At 37.5% G+C, this 19,368-nt stretch overlaps 2 protein-coding genes across 4 annotated transcripts in view; one reads left to right on the forward strand and one right to left on the reverse strand.

Moving 5' to 3' along the window:
- The window catches only part of LOC124856389 (zinc finger E-box-binding homeobox 2-like), a 45,231-nt gene extending 32,100 nt beyond the window's left edge, over positions 1–13,131 (forward strand). The window contains exons 3-8 of the mRNA XM_047346764.1: positions 183–392; positions 6,549–6,742; positions 6,959–7,070; positions 7,309–8,795; positions 8,932–9,115; positions 10,880–13,131. Coding sequence (XP_047202720.1) covers positions 183–392; positions 6,549–6,742; positions 6,959–7,070; positions 7,309–8,795; positions 8,932–9,115; positions 10,880–11,493 — 2,801 coding nt within the window. The 3' untranslated portion in view covers positions 11,494–13,131. The remainder of the gene's footprint in view (positions 1–182; positions 393–6,548; positions 6,743–6,958; positions 7,071–7,308; positions 8,796–8,931; positions 9,116–10,879) is intronic.
- A 2,747-nt stretch (positions 13,132–15,878) lies between these two features.
- The window catches only part of arhgap9 (Rho GTPase activating protein 9), a 78,798-nt gene continuing 75,308 nt past the window's right edge, over positions 15,879–19,368 (reverse strand). For all 3 annotated transcript variants that reach the window (XM_047347496.1, XM_047347493.1, XM_047347495.1), the window contains one exon: positions 15,879–17,747. In XM_047347496.1, the coding sequence (XP_047203452.1) occupies positions 17,561–17,747 (187 nt within the window). In that variant the 3' untranslated portion in view covers positions 15,879–17,560. The remainder of the gene's footprint in view (positions 17,748–19,368) is intronic.

Genomic DNA, 19,368 nt, shown 5'->3' on the forward strand with positions numbered 1-19,368 from the left:
TTGTATGTATCCTTTGTATTTTTGTTTGTTGTTTAAGATTTTTTTACTTGTCTTTGCGGGAAAGCAAGTTCTGCCTCCATTTATCAAGAATTTTTACCCAAAGACCTAAAATCAACAGGCTGTCTTTCAACCAAACCATAGCAGTTCAATTTAGCAATGTTGTTGTTCTTTTTCTCTGGCAGGTAAGAACTCAGACTCTCAGAATGCTTTTGAAGATCTAGCACAATATGGATTTGTCGCTCAGCTGAGGAGGGCCTCAACCTCAGCCAGTGTGTTGGACCATCTGAACCACAACGGCTCGTCGGCTGTTCGACGTCCGAGCAGCAGGCACAATGAGCTTCCTCCTGCCATCTGGTCACCAGGAGCTCAGCACTGCTCACCTGAAGGAGCAGGTACGCTGACAGACAAAGCTGCAGTGATGCTACATTTAACATTAAAAAAATGTAATGTCATTGGTTCCTTTTTAAAGTGTTTTTTTTTATTATAAGCAACCGGTCACAGGCTGATAAAAACCTGTTGTGATAATGTCTCTATCTGATCATGAATGCTAATGCATTTCTGAGAAAACAGAAAAAACTAATATTTTTTTTTTTTTTTTTTACATATGGGGTTGTTTATTGCTTCTGGTTTACCAAAGAATCTTATCACAACAGGCAAATTCAAATGCATTCATATGCAATTACCATTTATTTGTCTCTCCATTTTATATTAAACATGACCCATTTTTCACCATATATGTAGCTTAAGTAATTTAACTTATGTACATTAGGCATATTATTCTATTCATATTTGTAGAACACAAATTAAATATTTCTCTTTTTACACACAAGCTGTGCCTTGAACACAGAAGATGATAAGAAGAAAGCAAACCATGTTTTCATTACCTTAACATTGTAAAGGTAAAAAATAACCCCTTGTTCAAGGAAGGGATATTTATATGCCAATATCTGTGTTCGTAGATCTCATGCTGCCGTGCCAATCTAATAATCCAGATGATTTAATAAACAAAATTGTTTGTAAATTTCATTGTTGAAGGCATAGAAATAGTTTGCTTTAAAATACTTAGTAGGTGATTTAATGAGGCATCTGAGGAGTTTCCTGATGTTCACTGTGGGCAAGAATATCATTTTAATTTTAGATGTTTAATGATGTATATGAATTGTTCAAATTTCCAACAACTTCATTGAATTTCAAAAACAAGAATTAGGCTCAAGATTGAATTTGTTGTCAATTTTATCAAATCCACACAAGATAAAAAATTTGACAGTTAAAAAAAATAATGTCATTCTAAGAATTGAGATTTCTGGCAGTAATGATAAAGTCTAATTGGTGATGTTTGCAAAGAACTGACAATATGGTTGAGGTTGTTACTTTTGCTTATTTTCCCCCCACTGTTGGTTCCATGAAAGCACAAATAAGTAATAAACATGTTTAAAGAATATAAATAAATGCAGTTATAGTGGGCTGTGTAGCGAACAAATGCGCTAAATGAAACTGCCATATTAAATTAACTCATTTGATTATAGGTATGCTTTATTTTTAGATGATTTTTTTATGTTTGTGGGGATCTGATGGTAAATACCTTTTATCATCACTTTTATTAATATTGCAAATAAAACAAGAAAATATTGTGATAAAATTTTACATCTATATCGTCCATGCCGTCCAAATACCCACCTTCCCACTAATATTTGGTTGTCCCATAACAAGTTATACTGGTTGCTTTTCTGACATAAACCTGGATTTAAGCATATTTCACAAATTTTCAGTTGATTCCAGAAGCTTGATCTTTAGGGGGGAAAAAGCGTTTAGGTGTGTTTTAAGTGCATTAATTTATCTTTTTAATATTTTCCTAATACTTAAATTAATGAGTTAATTGCAGGTTACTTTTTGTCATGTAGCTTAAATACTTTTTATATTTCTGACAAAATAGCTTCAATCAATAGAGTGAAATAGTACTTCTGTATCAGAAACGTTCAAATTGTGTATCTTTAACTTGATTGGTAGATACATTATTATTTATAATAATTATAATAATTGATAATAATAATTGATTATTAATTTCTTAGATGATTGTTGGCTGTTTCAACCACAAAGAAGCAAATATTCTCTAACTTATTAGTCACACAGATTGGTTGCTGGCCTCATCATGCTAGTTTTGTGGCTGAGATGTGCCAATAAAAAGCTCAGAGATAATCTAATATAGTTGGTTGCTGTAATCCTCCCGCTTATTCATGAACTAAAACCACAAGCTTCTCACTGGCCAGATTATTAGCTGAGCTATGATCAAGATATAACCTCTCTTTGATTTTATATCTATCACTCTGTCATGAAAGTTATTTTATTCTTGTTCAGAGCATGTGAGCTCAATGCAAACTCATCATTAAATAAAAATATTAATGATGGTTAAGAAAAATAGATGTTGGACATCAGACTGATACAGTGAATTGTTGTATTTGCACTTCTAATTGTTTTTCATATTTATTCATACTTTACAACGCAATTCAGTATATTGCATTATTGATTGTTAAATTTTATTTTAAAGTGGAAAGAAATTAATGCATGATTTTCCAAATTTTTTTATGTATAAAAATGTGAAATGTTGCGCAACCCTCTCCATTCTGAAACCCCTTAATAATGGCGTAGAGTTAGAGAAGTTATTATTATAATAATAAAGAGAAAATAGAGTCCATCTGTGTGTAATTTAATCTGTGTGTAATTTAATCTCAGTATAGAAGCTGCTGCTCTGTGAAGGCGTGCATCATAAAGACCAAGCAACACACCAGATAGATCAGAGATAACGTTTGAAGTAGAGATAGGTTATAAAATAATATACCAAGATTTAAGCATCACAGAATAACATTCAATTCATGATCTGAAAAAAAAAAAAAAAAAAAACACATGGCAGAACTGCAAAACAATCAAAACATGGTGGTCCACCTAAACTGACAGACTGGGCAAGGAGAGCATTAATCACAGAAGGTGGTAGAAGCCTTTGATTGAAGTATTAGTTGTTCGCTACCTATCTGGGCCTAATGGAAGTGTGAAAAGAAAAAAATCCCAAGTTAAAAGAAACTGTAGGAATTGCTGCTTAAAGTTAGCCAAGAGTCATGCAGGAGCAAGCATGTGGAAGAAGGTGCTCTGGTCATATAAGACAACAATTGGACCATTTTGCCTCACATGCAACCTTAAAAGAAGAGTTGCCAGAGCCTACAGAAGACTTAAGACTGAGGCAGCCAATGCTTTTATAGTTTAAAGCATATTGGCCTAGTCTAAGTCTAGACCCCTCATAATTTGTGACAAGACTTAAAAATTACTATTCACAGTTGCTCTCTATCCATTTTGAAAGAGGAGCTATTTTACAGAAAGGAATGGGCAAAATTAGCCACATCTTATGCAAGCCGATCAAGATCAGCGAAAGGATCTTTCTACAAAGTATTGACTGAATACCAGTGCAAGGCATGCTTTTCAGATATTCATTTATCAAAAAAATTGAAAACCATGTATATATACAGTACAGACCAAAAGTTTGGACACACCTTCTCATTCAAAGAGTTTTATTTATTTTCATGACTATGAATATTGTAGCTTCATACTGAAGGCATCAAAACTATGAATTAACACATGTGGAATTATATACTGAACAAAAAAGTGTGAAACAACTGAAAATATGTCTTATATTCTAGGTTCTTCAAAGTAGCCACCTTTTGCTTTGATTACTGCTCCGCACACACTTGGCATTCTGTTGATGAGCTTCAAGAGGTAGTCACCTGAAATGGTTTTCACTTCACAGGTGTGGCCTGTCAGGTTTAATAAGTGGGATTTCGAGCCTTATAAATGGGGTTGGGACCATCAGTTGTGTTGTGCATGAGGTGGATATAGTACACAGCTGATAGTCCTACTGAATAGACTGTTAGAATTTGTATTATGGCAAGAAAAAAGCAGCTAAGTAAAGAAAAACGAGTGGCCATCATTACTGTAAGAAATGAAGGTCAATCTGTCCGAACAATTGGGAAAACTTTGAAAGTGTCCCCAAGTGCAGTCGCAAAAACCATCAAGCACTACAAAGAAACTGGCTCACATGAGGACCACCCCAGGAAAGGAAGACCAAGAGTCACCTCTGCTGCGGACGATAAGTTCATCCGAGTCACCAGCCTCAGAAATCGCAGGTTAACAGCAGCTCAGATTAGAGAACAGATCAATGCCACACAGAGTTCTAGCAGCAGACACATCTCTAGAACAACTGTTAAGAGGAGACTGTGTGAATCAGGCCTTCATGGTAAATATAGCTGCAAGGAAACCACTGCTGAGGACAGGCAACAAGCAGAAGAGACTTGTTTGGGCTAAAGAACACAAGGAATGGACATTAGACCAGTGGAAATCTGTGCTTTCGTCTGATGAGTTCAAGTTTGAGATCTTTGGTTCCAACCACCGTGTCTTTGTGCGACGCAGAAGAGGTGAACGGATGGACTCTACATGCCTGGTTCCCACCGTGAAGCATGGAGGAGGGGGTGTGATGGTGTGAGGGTGCTTTGCTGGTGACACTGTTGGGAATTTTTCAAAATTGAAGGCATACTGAACCAGCATGGCTACCACAGCATCTTGCAGCGGCATGCTATTCCATCCGGTTTGCGTTTAGTTGGACCATCATTTATTTTTCAACAGGACAATGACCCCAAACACACCTCCAGGCTGTGTAAGGGCTATATGACCAAAAAGGAGAGTGATGGGGTGCTGCGCCAGATGACATGGCCTCCACAGTCACCGGACCTAAACCCCAATGGTGATGGTTTGGGGTGAGCTGGACCGCAGAGTGAAGGCAAAAGGGCCAACAAGTGCTAAGCATCTCTGGGAACTCCTTCAAGTCTGTTGGAAAACCATTTCAGGTGTCTACCTCTTGAAGCTCATCAACAGAATGCCAAGAGTGTGCGGAGCAGTAATCAAAGCAAAAGGTGGCTACTTTGAAGAACCTAGAATATAAGACATATTTTCAGTTGTTTCACACTTTTTTGTTCAGTATATAATTCCACATGTGTTAATTCATAGTTTTGATGCCTTCAGTATGAAGCTACAATATTCATAGTCATGAAAATAAATAAAACTCTTTGAATGAGAAGGTGTGTCCAAACTTTTGGTCTGTACTGTATATATACATGGTTTTCAACTTTTTTGATAAATGAATATCTGAAAAGCATGCCTTGCACTGGTATTCAGTCAATACTTTGTAGAAAGATCCTTTCGCTGATCTTGATCGGCTTGCATAAGATGTGGCTAATTTTGCCCATTCCTTTCTGTAAAATAGCTCCTCTTTCAAAATGGATAGAGAGCAACTGTGAATAGTAATTTTTAAGTCTTGTCACAAATTATGAGGGGTCTGGGCTTAGACTAGGCCAATATGCTTTAAACTATAAAAGCATTGGCTGCCTCAGTCTTAAGTCTTCTGTAGGCTCTGGCAGCTCTTCTTTTAAGGTTGCATGTGAGGCAAAATGGTCCAATTGTTGTCTTATATGACCAGAGCACCTTCTTCCACATGCTTGCTCCTGCATGACTCTTGGCTAACTTTAAGCAGCAATTCCTACAGTTTCTTTTAACTTGGGATTTTTTTCTTTTCACACTTCCATTAGGCCCAGATAGGTAGCGAACAACTAGGTGGCTACTTTGAAGAACCTAGAAAATAAGACATATTTTCAATTGTTTCACACTTTTTTGTTCAGTATATAATTCCACATGTGTTAATTCATAGTTTTGATGCCTTCAGTGTGAAGCTACAATATTCATAGTCATGAAAATAAAGAAAACTCTTTGAATGAGAAGGTGTGTCCAAACTTTTGGTCTGTACTGTACATTTGACTTCCACTTCACAATTAGGCACCACTTTGCTTGGTTCTACCATATGAAATTCCAATGAAATGAAATGTAAGTGAACAGTATAATGTTAAAACTGCACATTTAAATAAAACAAAAAGAAGAGAAGACAGGAAACAGAGAAAAGAGCTTTAAGATGAAATGATTATAGCCTAGAGGATGTCACTGTTAGACATTTAGGATTTCTTTAAATAGGCCAGTATTGATTATGACTGTGATATTGATGAATGAATTGGCATTTTATATCACATTTTGCATACACATCTTAGTCATAACTTGACTTTAATTAATAAAACAAATAGATATTACAGTTTATTATGTTCATTATTTGCACATGTTGGGAAAGAATGCAGTTTTTAAAGCAAAAAAAGAGATAAATTGGTGACAAAATTAGATTACAATACATTTTTTTAAAATTGCAACATCAAGGTCTCATCTGGCCAAAGCTTTTGGTCATTCATACTGTGTGCACTAATTTAACTGGAACCTGAGGTGTCTCTTTATACACACTATAGTTGTGGTATATACTGAGGACCTGTGTAGGTTGTGGTTGTGAATCCAAGGATAAGTCCATCACACAGAACAGCAAAACAATATTTGCCAATAAAATAAATCTTTATTTTTAATGCACATGTGAAATGTTATTGTGCTTGTTTAAAATGCCAACTCTCTCTTTACTGCAGATAAAGACAAAAACCAGCAGCCTTGTCCGTTCTGCCACAGAATGTATCTACGAGGAGCCTCTTTGAGGGACCATGTCAAATACTGTCAGGAGAGGGAGGGGGGGCACATGGTCTGTCCGCTCTGTGGATACACTGCCACCCATAGGTCCCAGATGGAGCGGCACCTAGCACTTCACAACCAAATCCAGGACAAGGTGAGATACGCACACACACACACACACACACACACACACACACACACACACACACACACAAACAGAAAAACCTCTGAAACCTTTAACACCAGCGAGGCATCTCAGAACTATCTGCAGATTGAAGTGATTTCTATATATTTTCATTACATTTATAAAATTCCAGTGAATTGTTTCTTTTTAGAGTCTAAAGCTGATCACATGTTCCTGTCATTCTAGAGTGCCATCGGTTTGGATCAAAGCACGGAGACGAGGAAGTTCAAATGTCTGGAGTGTGGGAAAGCATTCAAGTACAAACACCACCTCAAAGAGCATCTTCGCATCCACAGTGGTGAGATACAAAATAAGATCAAAACAGCTCCACTCAGCCTTCATTTTGCCATTGTTTCCACTGAACTGCTAACCTTTACTTACTGTCAGAATGAAATGGTATAAAATTATAACCAAATGGATGTGTTGATAGGAATGAGATTTATGTGATTCACTGCAAGACAAGATAATTACAGAAAAAAAGATTACACCCCACCCTGAAGGTATTTTCAACTCACTCCTGGCATCTCTGTGTTTAGGTGAGAAGCCGTATGAGTGCTCCAACTGCAAGAAGCGTTTCTCCCACTCTGGCTCCTACAGCTCTCATTTAAGCAGTAAAAAGTGCCTCGGTGGTGGAGGGCATGTCGGGGGAAATATGGGGAGTGGCAGCGGAGCATTTAACGGACACAGTCAAAGCTCCTACCACCACTCACTTCCCACATCTCCCTCTGCTGGTGGGGGTAGATGCAGTAATGATCACAGCTCTTTGTTGGCTTTACAAAACCTGGACACTATCAGGTCCTTGGGCCATTTTCCTGCAGATTCTCACCATCATTCCCTGCAGGACCTCCATCAGAGATTTCCTAGCACGTCTGACCCAGCTAGCCTGTGGGACCGTTCACCGGACCTGTCTCTCAGAAACACTATCATTAAAGGGGCAACCCTGTTGCCTTATTATCACTCTGGGACCAAGTTTGACCAGATGCTACAGGAGATGCTTCACAGAGAGGTCAAGATAGAGCGAGACAAGGGAGATGTAGAGGAGAGGAGGGTGGTCCACAATGGAAGTGGGCTTGAGAGAAAGGTATCCTCTGACAGGAGGAGAGAAGTGAGATCACGTGAAGCAGAGAGAGGTGTATTTGGGTTGACATGCCGCTGGTGCTTGCAGCCCTTCCCGAACATGGCAGTTCTCCTACAGCATGAACACAGTTCCTGTAAGATGAACAGCGAAGCAGTTGAAGCCACTGAGAGTTTTCAAAGGAAAGACCCCTCATCACCGCCCTTATTCATCCCCGGATCTGCCCTCTACACAGAAAACACCAAACCAAGCGAAGTAATCAACGGATTCTCCGGAAACAAGTCACCTTCACAGAAGCCCAGCTGGCAATCTGTCCCACAACAGCTTTTAGTGGCAATGCCATCTCCTCCCCCTCACCATGACGCATTGCCTTCACGCATGTATTTGTCCAGCCTGGATAAGGGTAGTCCAAGCCACCTATCCCCAGGGATATCATCACCTAGAGCTGGGAAAAGAGTTCTTTCCTCAGGCTTCAGTTCGCCTGTCTACCTTGACGTCACTAGCGGTCCACCTGAAACCTCGTCACCTCAGAAAGAACCCAGCAGTCCATGGTCTGCACAGAGTGAACCGCTGGACCTCTCCCTGCCGAAGCAGCTGTCAGGGCCAAAGGGAAGAAATAAAACCTTTAATGGGATCTCAAGGAGAGAAGAACGGAGAGAGCTTAAGATGCAACAACTAAGCAGATCAAGTCCAACTTCACATGTGCCCTTCCAGCAGTACCCCTTCCCCAATAGTACTGGTACTCCAGTGTTTCCAGGCTCAGTTTTCAATGGGTTTAACATGTTCGGCCAATCTGGTGCAGGACTTGCGCTTCCTGAAGGCATCATCCAGACTCCATACAGTCAGGCAGCTGTCAGTCCTAGGTTTCTCTCTCCTATGGCCTACATGATGGAGGCCAATGCAGATGCTGTGTTAAAAAAGATCTACCAGGAAAGACAAAGTTTTATGGTGAGAATGTTTATTTTATTAAACATGTAATATGAGCATAAGATGCACATATTCCAAACAGAACCTATTTAAAAATGCAAAAAGCACAAGTTGTATGGTCATATCATATAATGACATACAATTACTGTTCCTCCAGGGTGAGATGTTAAACCGTAGTGCCCTGGACTACCTCTCTCTAACTGATGAGGGGTTTGAAGGAGATGGAGGGCCAGGGAGGAAGAGGCTGAAGAAAACAGAGGAAGGACTTTATGCTTGTGACATCTGTGAAAAAACCTTCCAGAAGAGCAGTTCTCTTCTCCGACACAAATATGAGCACACAGGTCTGTAGCTCAAACTGCTGTTACAAAGTCACCATTGATGGGAAAAAGAAAGCTTCCATGACTGTCAATACAGTCATAAGAAAAACTATGTACATCCATTCCACTTCCATAGAATTTAAGCAAAAAACAGCAGGCAGATGCTATTATTTAATGCACTTGATCATCATTAGCTGTCTCCACCTCTATAAAAGCAGGAGATTTGGCAGTTTGTTGGTGACACAATGTAAATGTAAAAGGACACCAGGAATTATCTTAGAGACGCAATTCTTGCTCCCTATAAATCTTGAAAGGATTATAAGGCTGTTTCCAAATCACGAAAGTCAGTAACAAGGATTATTTAAACATGGAAAACATTCGCAACAGCCACCAATGTTCCCACAATGTCACAACAAATGTATCCCCAGGGCCAAACCGTGTAATTTTCAGAGAAACTGCAAAAAAACAAGAAGTCCATCTCAGCCTCAATTAACATGTAAAATATTAAAGTTAATGGCAGTACAATTTAACAACAAAAGGATGAAAAAACTATGATTTTCATTGCATAATTGCTATGAGAAAGCATCTTTTCTGAAACACAAATATCAGAATCAGCTTTGTTGCCAGGTTTGTACAGACAAACAAGGAATTTGACTCTGGTACAATATATGGCCGTACAAGTTAGGTATGCAAAGTTGCATACAAATTAACCATAAGACAGCTTGAAAAAATTTGTTTTTGGCAGATCAGACTTACGTAAAGAAACCCACAAAAGACATATTATCACAAACATCCTATACCAACTATCTATCTTGGTGGTGGATGGGTGATAATTTGAACTTGTTTTGTAGCCATAGGACTCAGGCATCCTGCAGTCATTGAGTTGACTATGAATGCCTCTTAGGACCTGTTTACATGACAACATTTTTTGAGTAAAAAACTGAAAGGTTTTGCTGCGTTTTTAGTGTTCGTGTACATGGCAACAGCACCCGATTTAAAAACAGATTCCAGAGTATGGGAAGCCCTGGCACATGCACATGTATTTTGTATTTTCAAGAACATGCTGCCTGCTAGAGGCGTGGCAGAGGAATTACAACATTTTCATGCCATGTGCACAGAGATCATAATTAAAGCATTGTCATGAAGATGTGTTAACTGAAACGAAGTCAGATGTTAGAGCTTCTTTTTGATCACTGCTAATCTACAATAGAATGGTTGAAAATGTTCTGCTGGAAATATCGTAATTAAAGGTGGTTGTATGTGAAATTTCATATTGGCTATACATAATTAGAGTATTTGTTTTTCAATTTTAAAAAGAATAGTTTTACATTTTGGGAAATATGCTCAGTTAATTGTTTAATAAGAAATTTAACTTTCATGCTTATAAATTATAGTTTGATAAAACAATACCTGGAAAAAGGAAGGAACCTTGTTTACAGGTGCCTTCACATCTGAAGCTCAGGAACAGTCAGGATGTATTTTATTTCTTTATTTTTTGTTTAAAAATGTATTCCTGATTACAACAAAATATGATGACCCATGCATAAAACCACACGAGGGTGGATTTTGACTAGAGAGCTTAAGGGCTGGTTTATACATCTGCCACACTGGGCCAAGTGTGTGGCTACATTTATATCAGTCAAGATTTCACAAATTCTTTCAAAATATAGTTTTCCTGTAAAAACTGATGTATACCTTCAAAACAAAAAAGTACAGTTCATTATCTGTTGAAAAAGCTAATACATACTATTTTTGTAACATAGAAGCAAACTCTTTGTATTGTTTCAGGCAAACGTCCTCATGAGTGCAAAATCTGCAATAAGGCCTTCAAGCACAAGCACCACCTGATCGAGCACAGCCGGCTGCACTCCGGAGAGAAACCCTACCAATGTGACAAGTGTGGCAAACGCTTCTCCCACTCAGGCTCTTACTCCCAGCACATGAACCATCGCTATGCGTACTGCAGCAAAGACCAGGATCTGGACCAGGATCAGGAGGAGATGCCTCTTACCCCCGGAGCAGGAAGCAGCCTGGTGGGCAGCCTAGGTGAAGACAAATCGATGTCTGTGGAAGACCCCCACATGGCCCACTCCTTCCTCAGCGACTCCAGCCTGGATGGAGCTTCAGACGCTCTGAAAGAGGGGGAGGAAGAGGAGGACAGCATTAGGAAGATACATAAAGGTCTGCTAGAAGACGAAGATGAGCTAGGAAGTTGCACCAATGAAGGGTCACCCACAGAGGGGAGTGAACTGCAAAATAAGCTTAGTAACTGTGAAACAGGAAATCTTATTAACAATACAGAGAACCAAATGTGGGATGGAGACACCGAGAACCAGAATGGAGGCTTGGATAAATGTGAAATGAACATGGATTTAACAGAATTACCTAGAATAATAACTTAACATGACTTAAATAATCTTGAAGACTTTTAAATATATATATTCTTGCATAAACAACAGTTCAGCAGAGTATTTTTCTTGTTTTACATGACAAAATGCACAAAACACCAAAGATTACATGGCCTTAAAGTGGTTGAAGCCATACTAATTATATTTGTCAATGCAAATGACAGTATTTTATCATGTTCAATAGACTTCACTTACATACAGTGTTATTTCTGTTTTATTTGTTTTTTCCCAGGACTGTAAAAACCAAATTGGGTTGACTGATCTGAGGTTGTGTCACATATTCAGATGTGATTCTGCATAAGTCTTTAATGCTTGCTGCTGTTGCCTATTGCACGTAAAATAATATTCTGTTGTTTTTCATCTAAATAAAAGTATTTTTGTCTTTAGCAGTTAAGAGGTTAGAAGATTATCTAATGAACCAGGCCATGAAGCAAATTTGGAATCACACTTTGGTGTTCATTTAATGTCCTATCAAAACTTGAAGACACAACTGATATATATATAAGTATTGCATCTTTTGCTCCTAATAAGTGCACAAAACCTTCAATTATCAGTTTTCTGCCACTTTATTTGGTATTTTTTTAAGATTCTACATTTTTGTCACATGTAGTATTTGCTTCAATCAAAGCTGACTGAATATATATAATAGAGCTGATTGTCATGTTTTCTGCTGTAAAATCCCAAAAATAACTCATATTGCCAGGTGAACAACGTTCCTCAGTGGCAATCAGCCATCTGTTAAATGTTACAAACAAGCAGCAGAAAAGAGGAACAACTGGAAGGTAGTTGTTTATTCATGCTTCAAACAAAAGCAGTGGCCTGCACCTTTTTAAGTGTTTGCCTTACTGGGAGGACAGTCATTTCTGCATCTTTGCATAAGATGTTAACGGGGGCAAAAGATAAAGATAGTGTCCGGGGGTTTTTCCCCTTCAGGCAGCGGATACCTTTTGGAACCTCTTACCATTTGCTTATTACAAAAATGAGCTGTTTGATTTCATCTGTTGCAACAACATCTGTAATTTCTTGTAACAATTTACATGCGCCATGGTCTATTTTTACAGTCACAGAGCATTAACATGACAAACGCTTTGGCATTTTTAATGAGGTGTGGCAAGAGGGTCAAGATTCAGGACGCATAGATCAGTTTTGAACTTCCTCTTTCTGAGTGTGGTGTAGTCAACGTGAAAAGTGCCTCAGATGTACTCAGACAACTGTGAGTAATCTGAAAAAGCCTTCGTACGATGAGACACTGCAGACGGTGGTGCATGAGGTGTGACTAAGCTTGCAGCGCTCATGCATACTGCGTGCCAAAGATACTTCTTGTTCATATATGTGTGCGTGTGTGTGTGCATCACCAAAGATATGCATATGTGACACGCCAACTGCTATGCTATTCTTGCATAGTTCCTTACCTGTTATCTTCTTACAAAAGAACAGGCAAACAATAAGTTTGACATTCACTCAGCTTCTGCATACCTTTCTGCAGTTTGTGTTCCTTGTTAAATGGTCACATCCTAGCATATTTTGTATTAACTTTTTATATGTACTTTTGTTTTCATTTTTGTAATAGAAATGTACAGAATTTGTCTTGAAAATCTTGTATTTCATTTATTTTTCTAATTAAAAATGACATTTTTGCAAATTGTGTCCTAATTTGTGGTTTCAGATGCAGATTTTATAAGGGAAAAACATATTTAAAGATATATAAACTTTCCCCATGTACATTCAGGATTGTAACTTATGTCTGAATTGAGTGATATGTTAAAAAGCAGCAGATAATGCAGCCAGACGTAACCAAAGAGTGATAACATTAGCTCTGGAAAGTCAAACTCTTCATCAGCACATAACACAATTGCTACCCAAAAAGAACGTAGTAATAGCAAAGTCTGCAGGTTGAACTTAAGTTCATAAAGATTTCTATAGTGATTTATCTTGCGAGGTGGAGGAAGTCAGGGGAAATGTTTGAGAGGCAGTAGCATGACGATCTAACAAATCAACACCCTATCCAGGCATTTAAAAGCCTTGTTAGGTGAGCTCAACTTGGCTGTAATGTACCAAAGTGACTGCTTGTGACAAAAAAACTGTAATTTGAGACAATGCGTTTCTGGTAGCATTCAGACAGTGTAATTTCTGCTCCATATCTGAGCAGCATTGTTACACTGATGTGCACAGGTATGCATCAGCATTTTCTATGTAACAACTGTGTCACGAGAATACTTGATGGTCGAAAAAGTTACTTTGGTCCACATAAATAGTCCGTGCATTACTCAGGAGGTTTTACATGCATTACAGTTAAGTGGCTGTCAATCCAAAGACATTGTGTCATGCCACTCAAAGTCTGTAGTTAACCATAAGTCATTTTTGGGGCCCTAACAAATAATTTTTAGCTACACATGGTGGACGAAAGGGAAGTCAAAATACTGATATATAGTCAGCTTTATGCTGCAATCAAATGCTCTCTCCTTTATTTGGCTCAGACATTGTGAAATAAAAAACAGTAGTGGCTGTAGCCAAGTATCGCGGCTAAACATGCAGGAGTATTGTTTGGAGAGGCCAACGTTTATTGATTGATTATTGATTTATCGTGATGTGTGGGCATCAGCAGATGTTTTGTACTGATCACATAAAAAGTAAACCATTTAGTAAAATAAATAATTTCTTACCTTATTAGCTTTATGTCCACAAACAACAGATGTGGTTGCCTCTGTGGCATGGTCTTTACCCATTTACTTTCACAAATCTAATCCACTTCTCCCACAGAGATGAACTCTGTAGCAACAGTGCTAATAGCATTCTTTTTCTGTTTTTCCAAAAGGCTGCCACACATGCATTCAACACATTCTTGTTAAAAGGGTATTTTTTAATCAAGAAAACAGTTTCTATTTAAAGCACACCCTAAATCTATTAGACGCTGACTGTCCCGTTTGGATTTAGATAGCACGTCACATCCATATAAGGCACCCATTTCTTCAAATTATTTTTTGTGGTCAAAAAGTAATTATAATTTGAATTATCTGATTAAAAAAATTATAGAAAAGCTAGATATGATTTAATTATGTTTCAAATTTTTTAAATATATTTAGGCTTTATGCCTCTAAAATATACTTTCCTTCAAATGCCAAACATCCATGTAGATGTTTTCATATACATTTTATTTTACAAGAAAATTTATCCAAAAACGTCCTCAAAGCACCATGAAATCAATTGTTTCAACACAAGCGCTTTCATTTGCATGAGACAGTGCTGAAGCTTGGCTGTGGTCTCAGCCCAGTCAGTTTCCATCACAGTAAAAAGTAAACCATCACAGATCACCAGGGAGTTCTCACTTACTTTGTGTTTTTTGCGGCTCTGTCTATTTGCATGATGATTCAGCAGCAGTGCCTACTTTTATCTTTTAAACTTGCGTGTGGTATTTCTTGATATTTGCTACGTTGAGTTTTAGGTCAATGACAGGTTAAAGAAAAAACAAACCCACTGTAACATCATATTGCTATAACAGGTGATGTTGATCATACGTTTAATTCATGCATCACAAGGAAAAGAGACTGAAGTTAAAATGTTTTTGATTCACAGCGCTTTTCTGTCTCTTGGAAACATCACTCTACATGCAGTCTGAATGGGTACATTTCTAAGTTTCATTTCTCAGTAACAGCTGTGAACTACAGGTGAAGATCAGTGGAGGTTAGAAAAACCTTTCCTGACATTTTACCTATGCTTAATTTACTGGCATGAGTCTTAAAAAAAACCCCCACAGAAATAGAGTACAGCAACACTTAAACCTAAACCCGGCAAAATAAAATAAATAAACAAAGTTTAGTTTATATTCAGACTTTGATCTGTGTCAGTTATGCCCAAATTCTGTTATATAAACGATTAAAATCCACCACAGGCTTGTAACCTGTATTCATTCAAATTGAGTGAAAATTAAATCAGTTTTGATAGCATTCAGTTAAAAAAACTTGTGACACATGTAAACATTTCACAACCCTCTGATTTACTTCTTTCCACAACTTTTCTAAATATTCCACAGACCAAGAAACATTCTGTTTTAGTGATGCAGAAAACAAATTAACTGCCTACAGCTGCAAAAAATGAAGGGTTTAAACAAGTGTCCAAAATGTGCTTTAAGCACATTTCTCTAGACATCTGCAGAACTGCTACTGCTTTATTTGCATTTATTGATCCAGAAGACAGATTCAGATTTGACATAGTTTTAAATGCATGCATTTCAGGGGTGAAATCATAAAAATAAAATTTTATTTAGTCAAAAAACAAGACCAAATAAGGTGCTGATTAGAAAGGAAAAGTGTTTAGTGTAAATTAAATGGATGATTAGTAAAATCACTCTAAAGTAAAAAAAAATGACAGAGCTCATTTTCAACTGTTTTATACATTTGGTTTATTGACAGAAAATACCCCACTATCTGAACGTTTGGAGCAAGAACATCACATACAGCTGAAATATTGGATCCATCAGTGCTAAGACAATAAACTGAATGCAAACCTCTAATATAATGCAAGGAGGCTCTGGTTCAGCACTGTCAAAAATTATGAAAAAAAGACACCTCTGATTGAAGGGCGTGCGTACAAACTCTGGTATAAACCATGAAAACATCTTGGAATTAAATAGGAGCGGTTTGTCTGTTTAAGATGAAAATATTTGAGCCAATCAAGTTTAAGGACATCTCGCAAGTTAACAGGGATAAAGCTAAGACAACTCCTCATCAGTCAAATGCAGTTTTAGCCTCTTTCAATCAGCTCACACGACTTCAAACACAAGTACACAAATGAAGAAACACTACTAATAAAAACTTAACCCCCAACTCCCCTGCAGTGCCTCCTTTTCAGTGCTTTTTTTGTCTTCTGCCAAACCCAAAGCCAATATAAAATTACCCAAGCCACAGAGTGAGAGGGTTTGAAGGGGAAAATCCACATTTTCAAAACATATGCATTTCCAGTTCCCCTTTTGTTCTGTTATTAAAAGCAGCATTCGCACCAATCACAGGAGACAACTCTGCCTGCCGAGTCTCCGAAGTCCACATACCTCCACACGCCTCTGCTATTTCTGGCCGCAAACTCGCCACTCGCAACAAACAACCTTGCAGGGACATCCTCAGCGAATCTCACAACAGATCACATTTGCTCACATGTTTTTATTGGAAGAGAGCTGATGACAGGACGGAGAAACATAAAAACCTCTTCATCTTATTAATAGTTATATTTTACTTTCAAAGAACGTTGAGCTTACACAATCTTCTTAAAGTTTTTCTAGGTGATAAAGACAGAAATGTAGCTAATTACATTTAACTTAACACAAAAAATTTGTACTAATAAAACAGATTTATATTTGTACAAGAAAAGCTCTGAAGGTTCACACTAAAATACTAAAAGGAACATTTGTGGCCCAATTGGCACATTCATCCATTCACTGAAAATTACAGTTTAATCTTTAGAAACACTCAAAACAACTTCAACTCATCCATCTAAGCAATACACAAATTAATCTTAGTATGGGTGCATATTTTTCGAGTTTGCAGTAAATCCACACTAAAGCTGTGGGTGGAGCCTTGTCTGTTTGTTCTGCAAGAAATGCTGGTGCTTTTCACAGTGAGATGGTTCTGCTACGTTCTGTTTCAGAGCAACGTTAAGACACGTTCCTCCTCATGTTGCTTGATGACTTTCTGGTTGGAGGAGATTTATCAGTTTTATGGCTTTTTATTCACTCTGATCTAGTCTGAAACATCAACTAGAAGTGACTAGGAGGCGTCTATTCCAGCACTGGGCTGCCCTGGGGCTGGACTCCACATCTGTGCTCAAAGGCACAAGCATTGCAGCTAAAATTGGCTTGTTTTACTATTATTGTTTTAACATGGCTTTTTATGGAGGCCAGATGTCATGATTAGCAGCTTTATGTCCTGGTTCTTTTTACCCCGCAATTATCTTTTAATGTGAAATCCATCTTAAACAATGTAAGTCTAAAGTCCATTGCTGCAATGCTTCTGCTTCAGTCTGATTCGGGGGGCAGCGTACTGAGCTGCCACAACCTCCTGGTCTGAAAAGATCAAGAGAGGCCTCTTGTTCCGAAGATGTGGTCGAATTCGCTCAGGATTAGCTCCACCGCCTGGTTCTGATAAATCATGTTCACTGCCATGTTGCCATTATCACACTCCGGGCGCATCAGGGTCGGCCCGAACACAATGCCAATGTTCTGGGTGGTCATTCTGTTGGTGTCTGAACGTTCCAGCACTCTGCAGAAAATATTAAAATTAAAAATGCATTGTAAATACCAGCTTTAATAATAAACCAAAAATCAAAATGGGTAAAATCGTTCTGGACTAAGGATTTGGAATTGATCTACAATGTGAGGTATGAATCTAAGACAGTTCAACACTTACTCTTAAACAGAAATAAAGCTATAAGTTTACATTTGTTACAACATTGAAAGTTTCTTTAAGGTTTTCCCTGACTTTGGCTGCTTTTCCACTTGTTTTCAGTCAAATATATGAACTTTCTCAGCTTTTACGCGTGTTCTTTGTTGAGCAAACACAGACCAATTATTCAATTAGACAAGAAAAAGTGGCTAAACTCAAGATGAACCAATGTTGGGTCAAAACATAACAGACAAAAACTCACTTAAATAGGATCTTTAATCCCTTTGTGACTAGCAGCTTGTAAAGACACCTGTTACTGTAATTTATTTTATTAAGTCTTACGAAAATACCAAAGGTTTTCTCAAAGAGCACAGAGTCAATCATCAACTTAAGGAGGATGTACCTATCTGGTCATGGATGAGGTCTTAAACACGTGATTTTCAGTAGACAGTGTTTTAGGTCCGATACTCATTTTTAATGCCTTCTTACGTAGGCCTCACTCAGTGTCATTTATAACACTGACTTAATTTACATTCAGGTCTGAAATCTCTCTTTTGCAATTATAGATTTTTGTAACCTGTTAACTTCACAATTATTCTTTAATCTCTATTTATCAATTAAATTTTTTTTAATCTATTGTTTACAACCTAATTAGCTATTACTTAACACTTACTCACACATCACTTAGTTCCTTATTTATTACTTACTTTTTACTTTCTATTTAATTAACTACTAACCCTCATTCTCCAATTACTTACATTATTACATGCTTACCTATTTACTACATACTTATTACTTACCTACTCTTCTGTACCAAATACCTAACTTAGTTAGTACTTGCTTTTCACTACTTGCTTGTAACGTTTAACTTAGTCTCCTTTTACTTACTTATTACTTACTATTTTCCTATTATATATTTCCTTATCTACTCACTACTTACTTATTTATTACTGGAAATTGAAAATATATTGACTTATATATTACTTATTACTTATTTTGCAACTTATCTATTTTATTAGTTACTAATTACTTTTTTCTATACTTACATCACTCCTTATTTACTTAATACTTCTTTATCTATAACTTACCTCTTAATTGCCTATTTCTTGCTAAATATGCTGCCATGGTCCGATACAAGGAATGGTCTAAAGATTGTTTAAAAATCAGCAAAACCCCAAAGATAATCCTTGAAAGCCCTCCAGAAAGCTTCACGAATAATTTAACACAACTTTAAAAGATTATGAGAAAGTTTCTTGCACATTTTAGGTGTCTCTGCTCCATCACACCTGATATAAGCAAAGGTTATGTCCCAAACAGGTCACCATGTGCTTAAAGACCTTTCAATGACTCACTAGTTAAATCAGGTGTGTTGAAGCAGGACCACATCTAAAGTATGCAGAACACCAACCCTTGAAGACTGGAACTGGAAACCACTGATGTACACCCACTGGTAACAAAAACATTTATGTCACCTCACCTTAAAATAGCCTTTTTTACT

The sequence above is a fragment of the Girardinichthys multiradiatus genome, chromosome 20, assembly GCF_021462225.1.
Source record: "Girardinichthys multiradiatus isolate DD_20200921_A chromosome 20, DD_fGirMul_XY1, whole genome shotgun sequence".
Classification (NCBI taxonomy): Eukaryota; Metazoa; Chordata; class Actinopteri; order Cyprinodontiformes; family Goodeidae; genus Girardinichthys; species Girardinichthys multiradiatus.